Genomic DNA, 24652 nt, shown 5'->3' on the forward strand with positions numbered 1-24652 from the left:
ATTTTCAGCCCAGACCTTTCTCCTATATTCCAGACTCATATAGTCAATTGTCTATTTGACATTCCCACTTAGACGTCTAACACTAATCTCAAATTGATCTCTTGCTCTTTCCCACAAAACCTGCCACACTAGCAGACTTTATATCTCAGTTAATGACAAATTCATTCTTCCAGCCATTTAAATGAAAATCCTCTAGTCACTGATTTCTCTCTTTCATACCTTACATCCAATCCACCAGAAAATCCTGTTGGGTTTACATTCAACATACATCCAAAATCTGACTACTTCTCATCTTCATGTCTGCCATTTTAGTTTGAGCCATAATCCTATCTTGCCTAGGTTACTACAATGGCCTCCTCACTGGTCTTCCTTGCCAGAACATAATCTGTTCTCAATACTACAGCTAGAATGATCCTTGAAAAACCTAAGTCAACCCATGCTACTGCTCTGCTGAAAATTCTTCAGTAAATTCATTTTACACTCAAAGAGAAAGCCAGCCTTTAAAAATGCCCTTCAAGGACATATCTCATCTGGTCCTCTGTATGGGAGATTAATAGCCATAATTCATTTTATCCAGTATTCCTTCCGTTTACAAGTTAACCTTCTCATTCCTCCCATCAATAAGTGGAATCTGTTTCTCCATCCTGTGAAATGGAGTTTGGCCATGGACTTGCTTTGGCCAAGTTTAACATTATCAAGTGTGACACAAGGAGAGAATTGAAAAGTGTTTGTGTATTGGGGCTTCAAGTGCCAGACCTGTGAAGGAGGCCATGTTAGACCACGCAGCAATGAGAGTGACCCTTGGGCAAGATCAGCACAAGAACCATCCAACTGAGCCCAGCCCAAAGAGCTGACTCACAGAACTATAAGCTAATAAAATAGTTGTTTTAAGTCACTAATTTTGGGATAGTTTCTTATAAAGCAACAGATAAGACACTCTGTTATATCTTCAACATACCAATTTCTACTACTCTTCCCTTGCTTATTCTTGCTCTTGTCATACCAACCTCTGTCCTCTTGTAGACATGAGGCACACTCCTGTCTTTGTTCTGGCTATACCTCTGCCAGGAATATTCATTCTTCAGACAGTTGTATGGCTGACCTGCACACCTCTTTCAAACCGTTTCTCAAACATCTCTTTTTAAATGAGGTCTATGCTGACTCTCCTACTGAAAATGGCGATCCACCCTCAGCATGTCCAGTTGCCCTTACCCAGCTATGTTGTTTTCAAAAACCCATCCTTCTTTCACATACTCCATAGTTTACTTCTTAGGCTTCTTAACTGTTATTGTCATCTCTCCCAACTATAATGTAAGCTATATGAGGGCAGAGGATTTTTCTGTATTGTTCACTGATATATCCCAAGACCAACTCAAACCCCAAACCCAGATACATAGAGACTTTCAGTAATTTTTTGTTCACTGAACAAATGATTGATTTACACTACCCTCTGTAGCAAGTAGGACATACTGGGCTGGCATTTAGTAATTCCTGGTATAAATGAAAATAATCTAGGGCAACTGCTTTTAAGCTTCAAGTCAGAGTTCTTTACCTTTTTTCCCTCTAGCAGCCTTAAGGGATACAGTACATTCTCATGAGCTTGCTAATTTTGAAGAAGAGAGGACATTTTGAGCACTGGGAGTAGGGAAACACTGCAACCTGGAACAGTCTCCCGCCAGTGTTGCATACTTCTCATCCACTGTTCAGATCACTATTCCAGTTGTTTCTTTTGAATGGAACTCAAAAAAGAAACTCTACAATTACAAAACAATGGGGGTAGACCTTTGCATTGTTCCTATGGGATCTGACCTTTACGTGGCACACTGAGACCTATGGGATGATGAGATTTAGGTCAAGCAGCAGTTAGAAGGTTCACATGTGAGAGGAGTTTTATCTTTCAAAAGTTCACCATTTAAAGCAGTGACAGCCCAACATAAACACTTGTTTAAAAAGTTATAGCATCTATGTGTGACCAAATGGTTACACATTTGTATAGATAACTGAGGAAATGTCAACACTGAAGGAACAGTCTAGAATGTTTGCATTATATACATGAGTTTAACATAAACATACAGATGTGTGGTGTTGCAGAGTTATTAAGAAAGGAAAAAGAATTATCTATCTTTAGAACCAGTCAACATCTAGGGATATTATAATCATGTATTTAAAATACAGATGAAAGTTGAATATTGTGTTTTTATAGTGTCCCACTTTAATAGAGCTCTCATTTCCTAGAGCCAGATACATTTTCCTCTCTTGAGTCTTCCTTCAAAATATTCATTCTGTAGTTTAGAATGAACTCTTCACAAAGCATGCTGCAATCTCATGCAAAGAAGCCATAGATGAACCCCAATCTATAGCAGTTTGATGTATCCAGATAGTTACATTAAAAAATCCAGACACTGGAGCAAGTACCTCATTTCTGAGTATCTTAATCATTGTTTTAATCAAAGTATTTTAGTTCACCAGAGTCAATGAGTAGTTTGAGCAAGTGAGAGAAAGACACAGGTAGGGAAGCAAGCAAGCAGTTTAATCTACAACAACCAACCATTTACTCAGGTACTAAGAGTATTTTTTTAGCAAACTTTCTTTACTCATGAATTAATACAATCAATGCAGAAAATAAAATCAACTTAAAATGTTTAAATTATGTTTAGATTTCCTTCCTCCCTCTGGACTGTCAACAGTGGACAAAAAGGAGTTACTTTCTGTTATTACTATTAGTCTCCGCTCCCTAACCTTTTGGGACTGTCCTGTGAATTCTTTCCTTTGGACCACCCCATTCAATCAGGGCTAGCATTCTTAATAAAACATATATAATTAAACTGACCTTTAATAACCTCACAACAGAGATGTGCCAAGATTTTAAAATCCAAGATACAGAACAAACAACAGAAGTAAAGGGTACAGGGCAGAGGCATAAATCTGTTACAACAACTGGTAAATTCTCTGCCATAAGGCATAAGAGAGTGATTAATATCAAACCTGAGTAAAAATCTGTTTGGATCTTAAATCCAAGGTTCAACAGCAAACAGTATTAATGTACGTTAACTTTAAAATCAGGTAAAACTATACAGAATCTGTTTGCTCTTAGAATTTATCTTTTAGAAAATATCTGTATTATCATCTATATAGCCAACTGAAAAAATCATGGTAAAATCTATCTCAAGACCAAGTTTTCTACTTAAGAATATAGATGAAATGTGAAAATGGTAGTTGCACTGCATAAAGCTGGATCATCTTCCTACCCAGTTGTATATATACCTCAGGAACCTGTTCTGATCTGGAGACATGAATTTTAGCACTCAGATTATGTGCACACTGCTTTACAATTCAGAAAATTGCCAAGTCTTTGGGAAAAACACACTGAAAACAAGTGAGTGATGAGGGCCTTTTCTTTTTAATGTGAGAAATATTTCAAATGGCTCTAATCCAAATTCTTATTTGTTATGCATGCCTGGCATCTTCAAACTTAACCCAGACTTTTCCCAAGCTACCACAGGCAAGCACAAGTCTTTTATTAACTGAAGGAAACACTTATTTTCTGATAACTAGCCTGAGAGAGTAAAGATGACATTTACTCTGCACTGAAGCAGCCCATCACACGGGAGAGCTGGGACATTCCACTATGATCTGAGCATGCCCACACAGAGCACTCTGTACATTCTGCCCGAACAGCTATGGGTAAAATGAACAACTAGGAAACACATAACATGCTTCTTGATTATTGCAACCTCATACAAGTCAGTCCAAAAATAGCCAATGCCTGTGGCTGAGATCTAATGCTGAAAAATGCTAAGTTTCAGCAGCTAAAAGCATATCCTGTGTCTGTCTATACAACCAGCCCCCACTTAAAGCTGCAGAATTATAGGATTAAGGAAGAGAGTTTAAAAAGAAGACAGATACACACACATATACAACATACGGTTTCCGAGGAGAGTGAGGGCTCCATGCTTGTAAGGGAGAAGGAGGAGGAATATGCCGAATAACCCTCGGGTTTCTCTCAGATTTGAACATGCTGTACTGTGGCATGAGGTCAGCAGAGACTGACTCCAGCCCTGTGAGGCTGAATTCTACCCTGACAAAGCAGTATCACTGTAATATGAAGCAAAAGGATCCAGGGCATGTTGGCAGCTATGCAGAGTGGTTGTTCTAGAAAGTAAGGGCAATTCCAAAACAAGAGATCTATGCTGTCACATGAGATAATCTTCAGCCCAGTTAAGCAATAAGCACCAAAAATACTTTGAATCCCAAATGCGGACATCTCAAAATATTAAAGGTAGGAAAGAACTTTTCTCCTTGAGCATATTTTGTGTCTGGAGGAAATGAACAGGAAGTGGGAAATCTGAAGAGCTATTGGTTTACCTGGCTTATGTCACAAATAATATTCTGATTCTGATCTGAGGCATAGTTTTCTGGACACTGTCACCTAGCCAAGAAGCCCCAAACCTTCTCTGTGACTTTACAAAAGAACAGGGAGAATATTCTGAAAAATGTCTAAGTACCCAGGTATGTTAAACAAAGATCTTGATAATTAGGTCCCTGTCTACTTTTCCCATTTCATCTCTGTGTTCCAGTCACTGCCACTATTGCCAATTTAGAGGTGGAGAAATGGAAAAATACGGAGGTTAGTAACTTGCCCAGATTTAAATGCTAAGTGGTAGGGCTGGGATTTAAAGTCACACTGTACAGTTTTGGCTCCAATTCTTACCTACTATGTAGTTACATTTATGATAAGAGTTCTATCTTAAAGGAATCAGCAGAGACAGAACATGAGCACCTAAGGGCTGGAGAAAAGCTTCAAAGAAAGAGGTAGCTGAGCTCTTGACCGAATAACTGAGGCACTGTTCTGGGCTGTAGAGAAACATTAGAGAATAGATTATACCTACATAGCTGGGGAAGACAGCCAATAAACAAATAAATATATAATATGCATCCACTGGTGATAAATGTTGTGAAGAAAATAAAAGCAGAATAAAGGGGATCGAGGATGATGGGTCTCTCCAATAAAATAATATCTGACCAGAGATCTGAATGGAAGCATGTGGATATCCAGAGAGAGATACCAAGTTCAAGGGTCCTGAGAGAGGAATGTGTTTGGTGTACACAAAGAATGCCAAAGAAGCTGAGCAACCAACAGAGGGAATTATAGAAAATAAAGACAGAGAGGCTTGGTGGAGAGAAGCAGGGTTAGACTGTGTACAACACTGTAGGCTACTGTAAGTCAGTCACTGGAAGTCTTGAGCAGAGGAGAGATAAGATCTGATTTGGGTTTTAACAGGGTCATTCTAAGTGGGGAGAGTTAGGGACAGGGCAGATGTAGGAAAAGCATGTAGTAGACTATGATGGTCCATGCAAGACAGCTGAAGTGCCTATGACATGTTATTTGACATGTATTGAGGGAGCAAAAACCAGGTCTGTTAACACATAATGAAAGTAGGGTGGGGAGGAATAAGGAAGAAAGAAAGAAAATAAATAAAAGGCTTTTCATTTATAAGATACACTAGCTTTATTTTTATAAATATGCATTCACTAATACTGAATTAGATACACATAACTTCATTATTTACAGATTTCTGAATTTCTGATAAAGTTTTCTGGGATCTTTATTTATACTCAAATACCTAAACAGGTAATCTTAGAATTTCTAATACAATTTTCCCATTTGTTAAGAATCTTACTTATATATAACCCACCATTTTAATTTTTTTAAGTCTAGAGAATAAAAATATCAGCAAATAGAAAAAAGTTACTGGGCACTTTTAAAGCAGGTAGTTTAAAAAATATTATATATGCAGTTTTCCATATTAATGAGTTTTGCTTCAGGTCATTCTTATAGGGACCTCTGAAAGAACAATTTACTTTAAATATGAATTGTTGTGTTGGTATCTAGACTATCAAAGGGAATTTTGATTCTGTTTTAGGATATACAGAGAACAGTTCCCAGAAAGGTTGTTACTATCAATCAAAAAGGAGTAATTGTATTTCAGTTTTGAGTTCTAAGCTTCTTAAGATCTTAACGCAAGGCCATCAGACATTAAGTTTGTGAGGACAGTGAACCATCCCTTTGGTGTATGGGTTTTAGTCCACTGCCAAAGCTACAAGGCATGAACTAAGATTTCCGATTTCCTTCCATGAGCCAGGAGAGTAACAGCAGGGGCATCTGATAAATTATATAAATCTGTACGTACAGAGAGATACACACTTTACAGCTACAGACTGTAGGCCAAAGTGAACAGGCATTAGTAGGGGACAAAAAGACTCAGTCTGCCATACCTCATCCATGGAGGAAATGTGTGACTAACAAAGCAATGAAAATCTTATTACACCTCTAAATCACTCTCTTTAAAGTCCGAGACAAAATTTTCTAAGTAGAGGGACCTTGCATTAATTTACTCAGTAAATATTACCATGTGCCAAGCACTGTCTTTGGCATTTAGGGATAAAAAAATGGATGATGAACCGGTCTTGTTCTCTACTGACTTAAAGGACTATATTTTCTAGACTACTATTTCTCAACATGTAAAAAAACTTCAGTTCCTCTTTAGTACCTTCTCTTTCTATAGTCTATGTACTCTCACAAGCCTGGAATCTTTTATTATACTTTGCTTTCAGTAGTTTATATTTCAAAAACAAGAATTATACTTTTTTTTCTTTCAAATTACACATCTCTATCAGAGATTCTGGTATATACAGCCTTGTCGGAATGTTAAGAAGCACTGTTCAGCTCCAATACCTCATTTTGTAGTGTCAGACTCAAGGCTTTTTGAAAGAAGTGAAGGATGCAGTTGTGATCATATCAGATCTGGAATCCATGTTTTCTAATTCTGTGTGTTCTTTCTACCACACCATGTGTTGCCCTCCTACCGTTTTTTCTTACTTCATGCATTCATTCAATTCATGGCATAACTATCTGGTTCTTATGTTTACCACTGTTTAAAAGCAAAGTCACAAAGATGTGAGCAACAAACAAAACACCCTTGATTTCTGTAATGCACTCACTGTGTAGGATGTTTCTGATTTGGTATTCCTGCCTTACACCTTCACTACATAAATTCTCTGTGGAGGCTCTTCTCGGACAAATTACATCTTAGGATGCTATCTGAATACATGAACAACAGGGTTCCTTCCCAGAGCCCAAATTTATCCTGAGGTTGTGCAGTGCTCTATGGGCTCTTTAGCGTGTTTTTTAAAAATTGAGATATAATTGACACATACGTTGTTAGTTACAGAGGTACAACATAATTTGATACAACACTATTTGATATTACAAAAATGATTACCACAATAAGTTTAGTTAACATTCATAACCACACATAGCTACAAATTTTTTTTTTCTTGTGATGAGAACTTTTAAGTTCTTAGCAACTTTAATTTTCTTAGCAACTTACATATGTGAGCTCTTTTGGAACCCCATTCCCTGTAGTGAGGATCAATAAATGACAGAAAAAATTATGAGGGAAACTGATCAGGTACACAAAAAATGAACTCAAACCTTTATAAAGATGTAGGTCTATAATTGACACAGAAAAATAAAACATTTCAAGATGTTTCAAATAATCACAGTTCACATTTTTTAAAATAACAGGCAATCTTTTTCAATTACTCCCTCTTAGATACTTGAATTCCCTAATTTTTTTTTAAGAAATACAGGTAACCCTCAAGGAAGCTCTATTATAAGAAGAAGAAAAAAGGAACAAAACGCACTCACTGTCTGTGATAGACAGTAATTTGGAGGTCCCGAATGAGCCAGTACTCCTGGTATTTGTGCCCTGTACCATACTTGTAACACATTGATTTTCAGTTTGGTCTTGGGACTTGCTATAGCAAATGTGCTTTTTAGCAACAGGATGCAGACAGAGACTTGGTAAGTGCTCAGAAACGGGATTATTCTTTTTGAACACTTCTTGGAACCTAGCTGCCATGATGCAAAAAAGCCCAACAGGTCATACAGAGAATAAGAGTACTAAGAGCAGGAGAATTATGGTCCCTGGCTAACAGCCACAGCCGAACTCTGAGTTGGAGGCCAGTACAAACTGTTAGCCATGTAAGTCAGACTATTTAGATTTTCTAGGCATCCCAATATCCCAGCCAATATGATGTAAAGCTGGGTCACCTGGTCAGTTCACAGAATCATGACATAATAAACTGTCACTTTATACCACTAACATTTTAAAAAAATGTTTCAAACTGACACTATAAAATTGACCTTTTAGGCATGTATACAGTTCTATGAATTTTAAAATATGCATAGATTCATTGTAACTACCAGCATAATCAGGATACAGAGTCTCTAAAAGACTCCCTGGTGTAGTCATTCCTAAACCCATCACTGACCTACACCCATTCTTTTTACCAACGTCTTATTTTCTTGAGAACATGATATAAACAGAATCGTAAGTACCTAACTTGTTCAGACTATTTCTTTTATTCAGCTCTTGAGGTGCATCCAGGACGTTGTATGTATCAGTGGTTCATTTCCTTTTATTGCTGAACAGTAGTCCACTGTGGATGTACCACCAGTTATCCACTCACTTGCTGAAGGACATCTGCATAATTACCATTTTTTGGTGATTAATAACAGAACTGCTCTAAACATTATTGTTAAGGTTTTGTGGAAATGTTAAGTTTTCACTTCTACAGATCAAAAACCTGGGAATGGATTTATTGGGTCACACGGTCAGTATGAAAGAAAAGAAAACCACTAAGCTGTTTCCTAGAGTGGCTGTACCATTTTCCTTTCCTATAAGCAGTGAAGGAGAGCTCCAGTTATTCTCTGTATCCTTTCAGCATTTGGAATTGTCAGTTTTTATTGTAGCCATTTGACTAGTGGTATGATGGTTTTAATTTGCATTTGCTTAACAGTTAATAATGCTCAACATGTTTTCATGTATTTTATTTGCCATTGTACTCCATCCTCTTTGGTTAAGGGACTATTTAAGACATTCAACCATTTTTAATTGGATTTTTCTTTTTTTACCGGTCAGTTTTGACAGTTCAAAAAATATATTCTGGGAGGAGGAGCCAAGATGGCGGCATGAGTAGGGCAGTGGAAATCTCCTCCCAAAACCATACATATTTTTGAATATACAACAAATACAACTATTCCTAAAAGAGAGACCAGAGGATACAGTACAATAGCCAGGCTACATCTACATCTGGGAGAACTCAGTATCTCATGAAGGGGGTAAGATACAAACCACAGCCTGGGAGAACCCGAGCGCTCCCCCAACCCCAGCTCACTGGTGGGAGGAAAGGAGTCAGAATAGGGAAGGAGTGGAAGCACAGGACTGCTAAATAACAAGCCCTAATAATCTGCACCAGGAGCGCAGACACACACTGCATGGTGTGCTGGATATTAGGGAAACAGAAAAGTAAAATCTGTGAGCGGGACCCCACAGCCAGCTCCCCTGGGACAAAAGAAAAGCGAGTACTTTCTGAAAGTCTTAAAGGGACAGGGGTCTCACAGCTGGACGGAATCGTCCTGGCACACTCAGCTCAGCAGGCAGGAAATTCTGAGGAGCTTCTGACGACGCAGCCCCGTGGGAGGCAGCACAGCTCTGAAGCCCCCCATGGCGATAAACAGCCTGCTGTTCATTCCCCATCCAGCATGGCCCCGCTACAGTGGCCAAGCAGTCTGAGAGCAGCCATGCCCACAGCAGCTGCCCAGAGTCTCCTAATGGCGAGCAGCCACCCAAACCAGTCACTAGTGCGAAGCTGCACGGTGCAGGCAAAGGAAGCCAGAGTAGGGCGCGAAGGGGCGCCGTTCTCGCAGGAGAGCAGACCCAGCAGGCCTACCTCTCCCCATAGGGCTCTGGGCTGCCCTGCCCGCGGTGGCTCAGGGGATTAACCTGGACACTGCTCTGGGGCTGAGGGTGACCGACACAGGCAGCCGAGAGGGGCAGGGCAACCAGCAATCAGGAAGGGACTTTGTTCTCCCAGTTGACACATGTGTCACCTGCCTACGACTACCTCTACGGCCATGAAAAGGCAGAAGAATTTGGTCCAGTCCAGAATTACCCAAACAAACCCTGAGAGAGGACTGGGGGAGATAGATATAACCAATCTTCTGGAAAATGAAAACAAAATAAAGGTCATAACCATGCTGATGGACCTGCAGAGAAATATTCAAGAGCTAAAGGATCAAGTTATGAGGCAAAATACAGAAATTAAACAATCTCTGGAAGGACTTAAGAGCACACTGGATGAGGTGCAAGAGACCACTAACGGAACAGAAATCAGAGAACAGGAATACAGAGAAGCTGAGGGAGAGAGAGATAAAAGGCCATCTCCAGGAATGAAAGGATATTAAGAGAACTGCATGACCAATCCAAAGGGAATAATATTCACATTATAGGGGTTCCAGAAGAAGAAGAAGAGAGAAAAAGGGATAGAGAGTGTTTCTGAAGAAATAATTCCTGAAAATTTCCATAAACTGGGGGAGGAAATAGTCTCTCAGACCATGGAAGCCCACAGATCTCCCAACACCAAGGACCCAAGGAGAACAACAGAAAGACACATAATAATTAAAATGGTAAAGATCAAAGACAAGGACAGAGTATTAAAGGAAGCCAGAGAGAGAAGAAAGGTCACCTACAAAGGAAAACCCATCTGGCTATCATCAGACTCTCAGCAGAAACCTTACAGGCCAGAATGGTATGATATATTTAATGCAATGAAACAGAAGGGCTTTGAACCAGGAATACTGTATGCAGCATGATTATCATTTAAATATGAAAGCTTCTGTACAGCAAAGGACACCACCAATAGAACAAAAAGTCATCCTACAGTATGGGAGACTATACTCATAAATGACAGATCCGATAAAGGGTTGATATAAAAAATATATAAAGAGCTCACACACTTCAACAAATAAAAAGCAAATAATCCAGTTAAAAAATGGGCAGAGGAGCTGAGCAGCCAGTTCTATAAAGAATAAATTCAGAAGGCCAATAGACACATGAAAAGATGCTCCACATCACTAATCATTACAGAAATGCAAATTAAAAGCACAATGAGATATCACTGCACACAAGTAAGGATCACTACCATCCAAAAGATAAACAACAACAAATGTTGGCGAGGTTGTGGAGAAAGGGGAACCCTCCTACACTGCTGGTGGGAATGTAAATTAGTTCAACAATTATGGAAAGCAGTATGGAGGTTCCTCAAAATGCTCAAAATAGACTTACCATTTGACCCAGGAATTTCACTCCTAGGAATTTACACTAAAAATGCAGCAGCCCAGTTTGAAAAAGACAGATGCACCCCTATGTTTAGCGCAGCACTATTTACAATAGCCAAGAAATGGAAGCAACCTAAGTGTCCATCAGTAGATGAATGGATAAAGAAGATGTGGTACATATACACAATGAATTATTATTCAGCCATAAGAAAAAAACAAATCCTACCATTTGCAACAACATGGATGGAGCTAGAGGGTATTATGCTCAGTGAAATAAGCCAGGAGAAGAAAGACAAGTATCAAATGATTTCACTCATATGTGGAGTATAAGAACAAAGAAGAAACCTGAAGGAACAAAACAGCAGCAGACTTACAGAACCTAAGAATGGAGTAACAGTTCCCAAAGGGAAAAGGACTGGGGAGGATGGGTGCGAAGGGAGGGATAAGGGGGGCGTGGGAAGAAAGGGGACACTATGTTTAGCATGTATAATGTGGGGGGGGCACAGGGAGGACTGTACAACACAGAGAAGACAAGAAGTGATTCTACAGCATCTTACTATGCTGATGGACACTGACTGTAATGGGGTATATGAGGGGGACTTGGTGATGGGGGGAATCTAGTAAACAATGTTCCTCATGTAACTGTAGATTAATGATACCTATATATATATATATATGTGATTGCAGATATTTGCAGATATGTGATCTGCAAATTTTTCTCCCAGGCTATAGCATGCTTTTCTATTCTCTTAATAATGTTTTTCATCAATAAAACTTTTTTTATTTGATGAATTCCTGTTAATTATCTTATCTTTTTTTTTATCAGTAAGGGTTATGATATCCTAAGAACTTTTTGCCTAATGCCAAGTCAGATTTTCTATATGTTCTTCTAGAAATTTTATGTTGTACATATGGATTTGTTATCTATTTTGTGTTAATTTTTGCATAAGGTATTAGATCTAGGTAGAGATTCACATATGTGCAGATGGATGCAAAATTTTTCCAGTAACTTTTTCTGAAAACACTGTCTTTTCTCCATTGAATTGTTTTTCGTATTTTTACCAAAAATGATTTGGGAGTATTGATGTGATTCTATTTCTGTACTTTGTATTTTGTTCCATGAATCTCTGTTATCTATCCTTTTGCCAATATGACACCTTGACTGTCTTTAATACTGGGTAGAATAATGCACTCAACTTTATTCTTTTCCAAAATGGGTCTGGCTATTCTAGTTCCCTCACCTTTCCATATAAATTTGAGAATAAGGTTGTCTGTAACCAGAAAATATCTTTCTGAGATTTTTTAATTGGAATCGTACTAAATCTATGGATCAGTTAGAGAGAAATAACATCTCTGCTATACTTAAGTCTTCCAGTCCTCAAATATGTTCCTCTGTATTTATTTAGATCTTAATTTCTTTCATCATACAATTTCCGCATACAGATCCAACATATGACCTTTAGATTTATGCTTTGGTATTTTTTTGTTGTTACAAATAGTACTTCCCTGCAATTTTCCACTGCAAGTATTTAGATGTTCAATTGGTTTTTATGGTTTGACATTTATCTTTCACCCTTGCTAAATTCACTTATTAGTTCTAGGAGTATTTTGTGGATTCCTTGGATTTGCTAAGTAGACAGTCATGTAGCTGTGAATAGGGGCAGCTGTATTTCTTCCATTACTATCTGTATGCCTATTATTTCTTTTCCTTGCCTTACTGCACTGGCTAGGAATTCAAGGACAATGGACACATTTAAGGACAAAATAGGCGTGTTCAGAGAGGACATCCTTGCCTTCTTTCCAATTTTAAAACGAAAAGACTCAGGCTTATTAGACAAAACAAAGATTTACAAGGAATCCAGATTGGTAAAGAAGAAGTTAAACTGTCACTATTTGCAGATGACATGATATTGTACATAAAAAACCCTAAAGACTCCACTCCAAAACTACTAGAACTGATATCGGAATACAGCAAAGTTGCAGGATACAAAATTAACAGACAGAAATCTGTGGCTTTCCTATACACTGACAATGAGCCAATAGAAAGAGAAATCAGGAAAACAATTTCATTCACAGTTGCATCAAAAAGAACAAAATACGTATGAATAAACCTAATGAAAGAAGTGAAAGACCTACACCCTGAAAACTACAAGACACTCTTAAGAGAAATTAAAGAGGACACTAACAAATGGAAACTCATCCCATGCTCTTGGCTAGGAAGAATTAATATTGTCAAAATGGCCATCCTGACAAAGGAATATACAGATTTGATGCAATCCCTATCAAATTACCAACAACATTCTTCAACGAACTGGAACAAATAGTTCAAAAATTCATATGGAAACACCAAAGACCCCGAATAGCCAAAGCAATCCTGAGAAAGAAGAATAAATTGGCGGGGATCTCACTCCCCAACTTCAAGCTCTACTACAAAGCCATAGTAATCAAGACAATTTGGTAGTGGCACAAGAACAGAGCCACAGACCAGTGGAACAGATTAGAGACTCCAGACATGAACCCAAACATATATGGTCAATTAATATTTGATAAAGGAGCCATGGACATACAATGGAGAAATGATAGTCTCTTCAACAGATGGTGCTGGTAAAACTGGACAGCTACATGTAAGAGAATGAAACTGGATCCCTGTCTAATCCCATACACAAAAGTAAATTCAAAATGGATCAGAGACCCGAATGTAAGTCATGAAACCATAAAACTCTTAGAAGAAAACATAGGCAAAAATCTCTTGGATATAAACATGAGTGACTTCTTCATGAATATATCTCCCTGGGCAAGGAAAACAAAAGCAAAAATGAACAAGTGGGACTATATCAAGCTGAAAAGCTTCTGTACAGCAAAGGACACCATCAATAGAACTAAAAGGTATCCTACAGTATGGGAGAAGATATTTGTAAATGACAGATCTGATAAAGGCTTGACATCCAAAATATATAAAGAGCTCATGCACCTCAACAAATAAAAAGCAAATAATTCAATTAAAAAATGGGCAGAGGAGCTGAATAGACAGTTCTCCAAAGAAGAAATTCAGATGGCCAACAGACACATGAAAAGATGCTCCACATCGTGAGTTATCAGAGAAATGCAAATTAAAACCACAATGAGATATCACCTCACACCAGTAAGGATGGCTACCATCCAAAAGACAACAACAAATGTTGGCGAGGTTGTGGAGAAAGGGGAACCCTCCTACACTGCTGGTGGGAATGTAAATTAGTTCAATCATTGTGGAAAGCAGTATGGAGGTTCCTCAAAATGCTCAAAATAGACCTACCATTTGACCCAGGAATTCCACTTCTAGGAATTTACCCTAAGGATGCAGCACTCCAGTCTGAAAAAGACAGATGCACCCCTATGTTTATCGCAGCACTATTTACAATAGCCAAGAAATGGAAGCAACCTAAGTGTCCATCAGTAGATGAATGGATAAAGAAGATGTGGTACATATACTCAATGGAATACTACTCAGCCATAAGAAGTGGAAAAATACAACCATTTGCAACAACATGGATGGAGCTAGAGGGTATTATGCTCAGTGAAATAAGCCAAGTGGAGAAAGACAAATACCAAATGATTTCACTCATCTGTGGAGTATAAGAACAAAAGAAAAACTGAAGGAGCAAAACAGCAGCAGAATCACAGAACCCAAGAATGGACTAATAGTTACCAAAGGGAAAGAGACTGGAGAGAATGGGAGGGTAGGGAGGTATAAGAGTGGGTATGAAGAAAGGGGGTATTATGATTAGCATGTATAATATGGGGGTGGGGGAAAGTGGAGGGCTTTGCAACACAGAGAAGACAAGTAGTGATTCTACAACATCTTACTATGCTGATGGACAGTGACTGTAATGGGGTTTGTGGGGAGGGACTTGGGGTAGGGTAGAGCCTAGTAAACATAATGTTCTTCATGTAATTGTAGATTAATGATAACAAAATAAAAAAATTAAAAAAAAGAAAAGACTCAGGCTTACACCATTAAGGATGATCTTCAGTTTTTAATAATTTTTGTTGAATGTCCTTTGCCAAGTTGAAGAAATTCTATTCCTAGTTCTTCTGAGTGTTTTAAATAATGGATGGATGTAAATTTTGTCAAATGCTCCTTCTGTATCAATTGACATAATCATATGGTTTTAATTCTTTGGGCTATTAATATTATGTATTACATTGTTTGATTTTCAAATATTGAACTAGTATTTCACTCCTCAAATAAACCACACTTGGACATGGTATACTATTCTTTATATACATTACCATGTTCAATTTGTTAGTACTTTGTCGAACAGTTGCTCATTTATGTTCATGAGGGATACTGATGCTGATTTGTTTCCTTTTACAGCTTTTGTCTAGTTTTGATTATCAGGGCAATGCTGGCTTCAGAAAGTAAGTTTCCTTCTCTTCTATTTTCTTTAACAGATCAAACAGAATTGGGACATTTCTTTGTTATACTCCATAGATGAGTGAAATCATTTGATACTTGTCTTTTTTCTACGTGGCTTATTTCACTGAGGATAATACCCTCTACCTCCATCCATGTTGCTGCAAATGGCAGGATTTGTTTTTTTCTTATAGCTGAATAATACTCCATTGTGTATATGTACATCTTCTTTACCCATTCATCTATTGTTGGACACTTAGGTTGCTTCTATTTCTTGGCTATTGTAAATAGTGCTGAAATAAACATAGTGGTGCATATGTCTTTTTCAAACTGGGCTGCTGCATTCTTAGGGCAAATTCCTAGGAGTGGAATTTCTGGGTCAACTGGTATTTCTATTTTGAGTTTTTTGAGGAACCTCCATACTGGTTTCCACAATGGTTGAACTAATTTACATTCCCACCAGCAGCACAGGAGGGTTCCTCCTTCTCCACATCCTTGCCAGCATTTGTTGTTGTCTGTCCTTTGTATGTTGGCCATCCTAAGTGGTGTGAGGTGATATCTCATAGTGGTTTTAATTTGCATTGCTCTGATAATGTGATGATTACTGATGTGGAGCATCTTTTCTTGTGCCTGTTGGCAATCTGAATTTCTTCTTTGAAGAATTTCTGTCCAGATCCTCTGCCCATTTCTTAATTGGGTTACTTGCTTTTTGTTTGTTGAGGTGCATGAGCTCTTTACATATTTTCAATGTCAACCTTTTATCAGATATGTCATTCATGAATATATTCTCCCATACACTAGAACACCTTTTTGTTCTATAGATGGCGTGCTCTGCTGTAAGAAGCTTTTCAAGTTGATATAGTCCCACTTGTTCATTTTTACTTTTGTTTTCCTTGCCTGGGGAAACATGTTCATGAAGAAGTTGCTCATGTTAATGTCCAAGAGATTTTTGCATATATTTTTTTCTAAGAGTTTTATAGTTTCATGACTTACATTCAGGTCTTTGATCCATTTCAAATTTACTTTTGTGTAAGGGATTAGACAGTGATCCAGTTTCATTCTCTTACATGTAGCTGTCCAGTTTTGCCAACACCAACTGTTGAAGAGGCTGTCATTTCCCCATTATATGTTCATGGCTCCTTTATTGTATATTAATTGACCATACATGTTTGGATTAATACCTGGACTCTATTCTGTTCCACTGGTCTGTGGGTCTGTTCTTGTGCCAGTACCAAATTGTCTTAATTACTGTGGCTTTGTAGTAGAGCTTGAAGTTGGGAAGCAAGATCCCCCCTGCTTTTTTTTTCCTTCTCAGGATTGCTTTGGCTGTTTGGGGTCTTTTGTAGTTCCATATGAATTTTAAAACTATTTGTTCCAGTTTGTTGAAGAATGCTGTTGGTATTTTGATAGGGATTGCATTGAGTCTGCAGATTGCTTTAGGAAGGATGGCCATTTTGACAATATTAATTCTTCCTAGCCAAGAGCATGGAATGAGTTTCCATTTGTTAGTGTCCTCTTTAATTTCTCTTAAGAGTGTCTTGTAGTTTTCAGGGTATAGGTCTTTCACTTCCTTGGTTAGGTTTATTCCTAGATATTTTATCCTTTTTGATGCAATTGTGAATGGGACTGTTTTCCTGATTTCTCTTTCTGTTAACTCATCATCAGTGTACAGGGCAGCAAGATTTCTGTGTATTAATTTTGTATCCTGTAACTTTGCTGAATTCAGATATTTGTTCCAGTAGTTTTGGAGTGGAGTCTTTAGGGTTTTTTATGTACAATATCATGTCAACTGCAAATAGTTGAGTTTGACTTCTTTACCAGTCTGGATTCCTTGTATTTCTTTGTTTAGTCTGACTGCCGTGACTAGGACCTCCAGTACTATGTTGAATGACAGTGGAGAGAGTGGGCATCCCTGTCTTGTTCCCTGTCTGGGAGGAAAAGCTTTCAGCTTCTCGCTGTTCAGTATGATGTTGGCTGTGGGTTTGTCATATATGGCCTTAATTATGTTGAGGTACTTGCCCTCTATACCTGTTTTGTTGAGAGTTTTTATCATGAATGGATCTTGAATTTTGTCAAATGCTTTTTCAGCATATATGGAGAGGATCATGTGGTTTTTGTCCTTCTTTTTGTTGATGTGGTGGATGATGTTGATGGATTTTTGAATGTTGTACCATCCATGCATCTTGAGATGAATCCCGGTTGATCATGGTGTATGATCCTCTTGACATGTTTTTGAATTTGGTTTGCTATTATTTGGTTGAGTATTTTTGCATCTATGTTCATCAGGGATATTGGACTGTAATTTTCTTTTCTTGTGGGGTTTTTCCTGGCTTTGGTATTACAGTGATGCTGGCTTCGTAGATTGAGTTTGGAAGTATTCCCTCCTCTTCTATTTTTTGGAATACTTTAAGGAGAATGGTTATTATGTCTTCTCTGTATGCCTGATAAAATTTAGGAGTCAATCCATCCGGCCCTGGTGGTTTTTTCTTGGGTAGTCTTTTGATTACCGATTCAATTTCATTGCTGGTAATTGGTCTGTTTAGATATTCTGTTTCTTCCTGGGTCTGTCTTGGAAGGTTGTGTTTTTCTAGAAAGCTGTCCATTTCTTCTAGGTTTTCCAGATTGTTAGCATATAGGTTTGCATAGTATTCTCTTATAATTCTTTGTTTTCTGGTGGTGTCTGTTGTGATTTTTCTTTCTCATTTCTGAGTCTGTGTGTAGATTCTCTTTTTCTCCTAATAAGTCTGGCTATGGGTTTATTTATTTTGTTTATTTTCTCAAAGAACCAGCTCTTGGTTTCATTGATTTTTTCTATTGTTTCATTCTTCTCAATTTTATTTATTTCTTCTCTTATCTTTATTATGTCCCCCCGTCTGCTGACTTTGGCCCTCATTTGTTCTTCTTTTTCCAGTTTCAAAAATTGTGAGTTTAGACTATTCATTTGGGATTTTTCTTCCTTTTTTAAATAGGCCTGGATTGCTATATACTTTCCTCTTAGAACTGCCTTTGCTGCGTTCCACGGAAGTTGGGGCTTTGTGCTGTTGTCAGTTGTCTCAAATATTGCTTGATCTCTATTTTAATTTGGTCATTGATCCACTGATTATTTAGGAGCATTCTGTTAAGCCTCCATGTGTTTGTGAGCCTTTTTGTTTTCTTTGTACAATTTATTTCTACTTTTATAGCTTTGTGATCTGAGAAGTTAGTTGGTAGAATTTCAATCTTTTTGAATTCACTGAGGCTCTTTTTGTGGCCTAGTATGTGGTCTATTCTGGAAAATGTTCCTTGTGCACTTGAGAAGAATGTGTATCCTGCTGCTTTTGGGTGTAGAGTTCTGTAGATGTCCTTTAGGTCCATTTGGTTCTAGAGTGTTGTTCAGTGCCTTTCTTATTTTCTGTCTGGTTGATCTGTACTTTGGAGGGAGTGGTGTGCTCAAGTCTCCTAAAATGAATGCATTGCATTCTATTTCCTCATTTAATTATGTTAGTATTTGTTTCACATATGTTGGTGCTTCTGTGTTGGGTGCATGTATATTTATAATGGTTATATCCTCTTGTTGGACTGGCCCCTTATCATTGTATGTTTGCTTTATCTCATTACTTTCTTTGTTTTGAAGTCTATTTTGCGTGACACAAGTACTGCAACACTGAGTTTTTTCTCCCTCTTGTTTGCATGAAATCTTTTTCCATCACTCCACTTTCAGCCTGTGTATGTCTTTGGGCTTGAGGTGTGCCTCTTGTAGGCAGCATATAGATGGGTCTTGTTTTTTATCCATTCTATTACTCTGTGTCTTTTGATTGGTGCATTCAGTCCATTTACATTTAGGGTGATTATTGACAGATATGTACTTATTGCCATTGCTTTCTTTGGATTCCTGGTTACCAAAGGTTCAAGGGTAGCTTCTTTACTATCTAACCGCCTAACTTAACTCTCTTATTATGCTATTATAAACACAGTCTGATTATTCTATATTTCTCTCCCTTCTTATTCATCCTCCTCCATTTTTTATATGTTAGGTGTTTTATTCTGTACTCTTTTGTGTTTCCTTTGACTGCGTTTGTGGATAATTTTTTTTTTTTTTTGCCTTTAGTTAGTATTTGTTTTCTCTCCTTTCTTTGCTGGTAACATCTTTTTCTCTGGTAACATCTGTTTAGCCTTAGGAGTACTTCCATCTAGACCAGTCCCTTTAAAATATACTGTAGAGGTGGTTTGTGGGAGACAAAGTTCCTTAAATTTTGCTTATCTGGAAATTGTTTAATCCCTCTTTCAAATTTAATTGATAATCTTGGTGGATAAAGTATTCTTGGTTCGAGGCCCTTCTGTTTCATTGCATTAAATACATCATGCCATTCTCTTCTGGCCTGTAAGATTTCTGTTGAGAAGTTTGATGATAGCCTGATGGTTTTTCCTTTGTATCTGACCTTTTCTCTTTCTCTGGCTGCCTTTAATTCTCTTTCCTTGTCTTTGTTCTTTGCCATTTTAATTATTATATGCCTTGGTGTTGTCCTCCTTCGGTCCCTTGTGTTGGCAGATCTTTGGGCTTCCATGGTCTGAGAGACTATCTCCTTCCCCAGATTGAGGAGGTTTTCAGCAATTATTACTTCAAATACACTTTCTATCCCTTTTTCTCTCTCTTCTTCTGGTCCTCCTATAATGCGAATGTTGTTCCATTTGGATTGGTCACACAGTTCTCTTAATATTATTTCATTCCTAGAGATCCTTTTATCTCTTTCTGCATTAGCTTCTCTGTATTCCTGTTCTCTGATTTCTATTCCATTAACAGTCTCTTGCACCTCATCCACGCTGCTCTTATGTCCTTCTATTGATTGTTTCATTTCTGTCATCTCCCTCTGGCCTTCATTCCCTTAGGTCTTGCATATTTCTGGGCAGGTCCATCAGCATGGTTATGTCTTTTATTTTGAATTCTTTTTCAGGAAGATTGTTTATATCTTTCTCACCAAGTCCTCTCTCTGGGGTTGTCTGAGTGATTTTTGACTGGACCAGATTCTTCTGCCTTTTCATGGCGATAGAAGTGGTTGCTGGCAGGTGTCATGTGTGTCAGCTGGGAGAACAAAGTCCCTTCCTGCTTGTTGGTCGCCTTGCCCTTCTCCACTGTCTGTGCCGGTTACCTGCACAGAGGGAGAAGTCTCTGGGATAATCTCCTCAGCTGCTGTTGGTGGGGTGGCCCTTGGGATAGCCTAGGGCCCTGCGAGGGGTCACAGATGTGCCGGGTTTGTTCTCCTGTGAGTACAGCAGCCCTTCGTGCCTTCTGGACCTTGCTTCAGCTTCCTCTGCCTGTGCCAGTCAACCCGGTGCAGGTGGTAGCCTCTGTGTTAATCCCCTGGGCTGCCGTGGGTGGGGCGGCCCTCAAGATAGCCTAGGGCCCTGCTGGGGGGCAGACACACCGGGTGTGTTCTCCTGTGAGAATAGCGACTCTTTGTGCCTTCTGGACCTTGCTCCGGCTTCCTCTGTCTGAGCCTGGCAGCTGCACGCCGGCAGCATCCTCTAGGTCTGTCCCGGTCAGCTGTGCACTGGGAGAGGACTCTGTGTGGTTGCTGTGCGCGGGGCTGTTCCCTGGCTGTTCCGCAGCTGTGGTGGGTCAGCCAGTTTGCTTGCAGAACCGGCAGTGGTGAATGAATGACAGGTTGCTTACTGATGTGATAGGCTTCAGGGCTGTGTTACCACCCAGGGGTTAGGGAGCCTGAAGTTCCTTAAGATTCCTAGCCTGCTGGGCTGAGTGTGCTGGGACGATTTTGTCCAGCTGTTAAGCTCTTGTCCCTTTAAGACTTTAAAAAAGTGCCCGCTCTTCTTTTGTCCCAGGAGAGCCGGCTGTGGGGACCTGCTTGCAGTCTCAGTCTCGGATTTTACTTCTCTGTTTCTCTAATATGCAGTACACCATGCAATGTGTGTCTGTGCTCCTGGTACAGATTACTAGGGCTGGTTATTTGCAGTCCTGCTTCCACTCCCTCCTGACTCTGATTCTTTTCCTCCCGCTGGTGAGCTGGGGTGGGTGGAGTGCTCAGGTCCCACTGGGTCACAGCTTTGTATCTTACCCTTTTTGTGAGATGCTGAGTTCTCACAGATGTGGATGTAGCCTGGCTGTTGTACTGTATCTGCTGGTCTCTCTTTGAGGAATAGTTGTATTTGTTGTATTTTCAAAAATATATATGGTTTTGGGAGGAGATTTCTGCCTCCCTACTCAGGCCGTCATCTTGAGTCATCCGACCCTGTAGTTGCTGGGCCATTTTTGTAACAGTTGCTTTAGAGTCTTTGTCAGAAAATGCTTATGTGTTTTCCTGGCATTGGCATCTTTTGATCAACTTTTCCATGTGAATTGATTTTCTTTTTTTCAAATGACAAGTAATTTTTTCATTGTATCTTGGACATTTTGAAAATTGTTATGAGATTCTAGGTCATTTAAAATCCTATTAAGAATATTGGTATTTTTCTTTTAGCAGGCAACCAACCCAGTTTCCCTCAGTTAAGTTTTTGAAGTCTTTTTAGTGTTATCTGAATCTGTCCCACATGTGCTACACCCTGCTGCCAATCTGGTACCTGGGCAGTGGTCTAACCCATACTTCATTTTTAGAAGAGCAAAACGTATGCTATTTGGGGCCAGATGTCTGCATGTAGAGTAGATGGGTAAGCATAAGAGTTCATAATAAAATTGAAACTGCTTATTTCCCAAGCTTCTCCCTCTTATAGTCTCCCCAGTATTTTCTAGTTCAGTAAGGCTCCCCTTTCTTGTCATCTAGCCAGAAAACTTAGACTTTGTTCACTTTACTGCCACACAATTTCCATGCTAATGCCTGTGTTTGAAGCCAAGAGACTAAAGGTGAGAGAGGGAAAAATGCAATTGGGGTTCATTCTACCTTCTGGAGACCAAAGCTCCACTGAACAGAGAGAAAGGTTCCCTGCTCTCTGTTTCAGGCTTCTGCCAGATCCCAATTTGATGTCACCACAGAATTGCTTGAGTTTCACGGTACAAAAGAACAGAGAAATGAAAAAGAAAAAAACGGAGGTTTCTGTTTCTATGAGCATTAGAACATCCTTTTCTTATTTCTTGCACCAGAACTGATGGCTTCTTCTGAAGTTCTCTCTATCCACACTGATGCCCACCTCTGGCTTTTAGGCTGTGCTGAATTCAGGCCTGGGGATACCAGAGGGGGAGAAATGAAAAATTCAACCCTAGTTCTGCAGTACTTCAAAACTTGCTCTTCTTTCCTAATCCATCTGTTACAATGTACCTTTCAGAATCCTCAAATAGCTGCTCTATGCCAGGCTTTATAGCTTCATTGAGAGGGAGAGACTGGGTGACATTTGTGGCACCTTAACCAGAACCAGAGTCCTAAGCCATTAAATGTTGAGGTGATTTGCTATACAGCAAAGGGTAACTAGAATATAATTCAATTCAAGAAGCAGTCATTTAAGTGCAACACACATGCAGTAATACCTTCTTTACACCTTTTCTCTAGGTAAGTACCCAAATAATTATAAGGTGGGTGCTACCAACTCAGTAGTGGAATATTTTCTACTTCCTTACTTTGGCTCCCAAGAGCTTTGTTGCAGTAATCAAAATGATAGCAACAAAAACCATGGAAGCTTGTTACTTAGTAGACATAAGTTTATTCTGTTGTCAGAATTAATTTGTCAATAAAGGTCTGAACATCTCATTCTTTCATGCTCTAACTGATCATTAGTCATAAGAGCTAAAAGAAACATGGGAGGAAATTGAAATGACAAGGATAAATTTGGAAAGTAAAAATGCCTTATGGGAAAATTTTTTTCCTCAATGTTATCCTTGTATAGAATTCCTAAAAGAAGGGTGTGTTTTTTTTAATGCTCTTGAAAACAAGTATTTCACTGACAAGCAGCATTTCATTCAGAACAGTCTACTAAACTGCATAATCAAACACTGACTTTTCCTACAGAAAAATCTAGTATGTCAGTCAGCTTCATTGGTTTTTCATAAGCTTTGCCCAACATAAGCAAAGCAATGTGAAGAAACTAGCTGTGTAGATGCCATTTCACACCCACAGATAGGCAAAAATTTCAAGCATCTATAAAGATGTGGGGCAATGGGAACTTCAAGACATTGTGGGATGGGAGTTTAAACTGATATGATCACTCTGGGTAGCAATTTGGCAATGTCTAGTTAACTGAAAATGAATATACCATACAACCAAGTCATTTCATTTCTAGGTATGTATACCAGAAAAGCTCCTATAACATTTTCAATTTCATTTTCATACATTTTCAAGAATATCCATTGTAGTATCATTTATGAAACAATGAAATATTATAAACACCCTTTATATTTGTAAACAGGAGAATCAACTTAGATTATGGTATATTTCTACAACAGAGTATATTAAAATAGATCAGAATTATATGTATCAATGTGAATATATTACAAAAGCATACTGAGTAAAAAAAGGAAGTTGCAGAAATTACAGACACATACACAGAGAATTATCTACATAAAATTTAAAACCGTGTCAAACAATACTATATATTACCTATGAATACATGCATACACAATATAAATACATAATAAAAAATTACATATGCTCACAAAAAATACTAAATTAAGAGTAGCAGTTGTCTCTGAAGAAGGGGGATAGTACACAAGAAGTAAATTCTATCTGAAGCAAACATAGCAAAATAATAAGTTTGAAAAAGCTTGGTAATAATCCTTGGGTGTTGTTATGTTATTCTCTTTATTTTTCTGCTTGTTTGAAATATTCTATAAAACAAAAAAAAACTATGAAAATACATATATCAGTTACATTGTTAGCACTCAATTGTTTAATGAAAGAACAATATTCTGACAATACATCAGCTAAACACACACACACATACACAACAAAAGCTGTGTTTAGAGGAGTTATAAAGGTTTAAAAATATTTCAAAAGTATGCATATGAGAGAGAGGGATGTGAGCATGTATGAAAAAGCTGATGAGCAGGCTAGCTTATATTATATCCTAAGGATCTCATGAGTCAAGATTCTAGGAGAACTGTAGCTGTCTATAAACCCTCTACTTTCCCCAGCATTATCTGGTACAGTACAGTA

General features: G+C 38.4%; 1 protein-coding gene across 9 annotated transcripts in view; it reads right to left on the reverse strand.

Moving 5' to 3' along the window:
* The window catches only part of TMCC1 (transmembrane and coiled-coil domain family 1), a 374903-nt gene that overhangs the window by 98674 nt on the left and 251577 nt on the right, over window positions 1-24652 (reverse strand). Inside the window, exon 1 of one of the 9 annotated variants that reach the window (XM_037000320.2) lies at window positions 3926-4883. The exons of the other annotated variants lie outside the window; for them this stretch is intronic. Coding sequence (XP_036856215.1) covers window positions 3926-3952 — 27 coding nt within the window. The 5' untranslated portion in view covers window positions 3953-4883. Of the gene's footprint in view, window positions 1-3925; window positions 4884-24652 lie in introns of those variants that run through there. 9 annotated transcript variants of the gene reach the window in all.

The sequence above is a fragment of the Manis javanica genome, chromosome 3 (genome assembly GCF_040802235.1).
Source record: "Manis javanica isolate MJ-LG chromosome 3, MJ_LKY, whole genome shotgun sequence".
Classification (NCBI taxonomy): domain Eukaryota; kingdom Metazoa; phylum Chordata; class Mammalia; order Pholidota; family Manidae; genus Manis; species Manis javanica.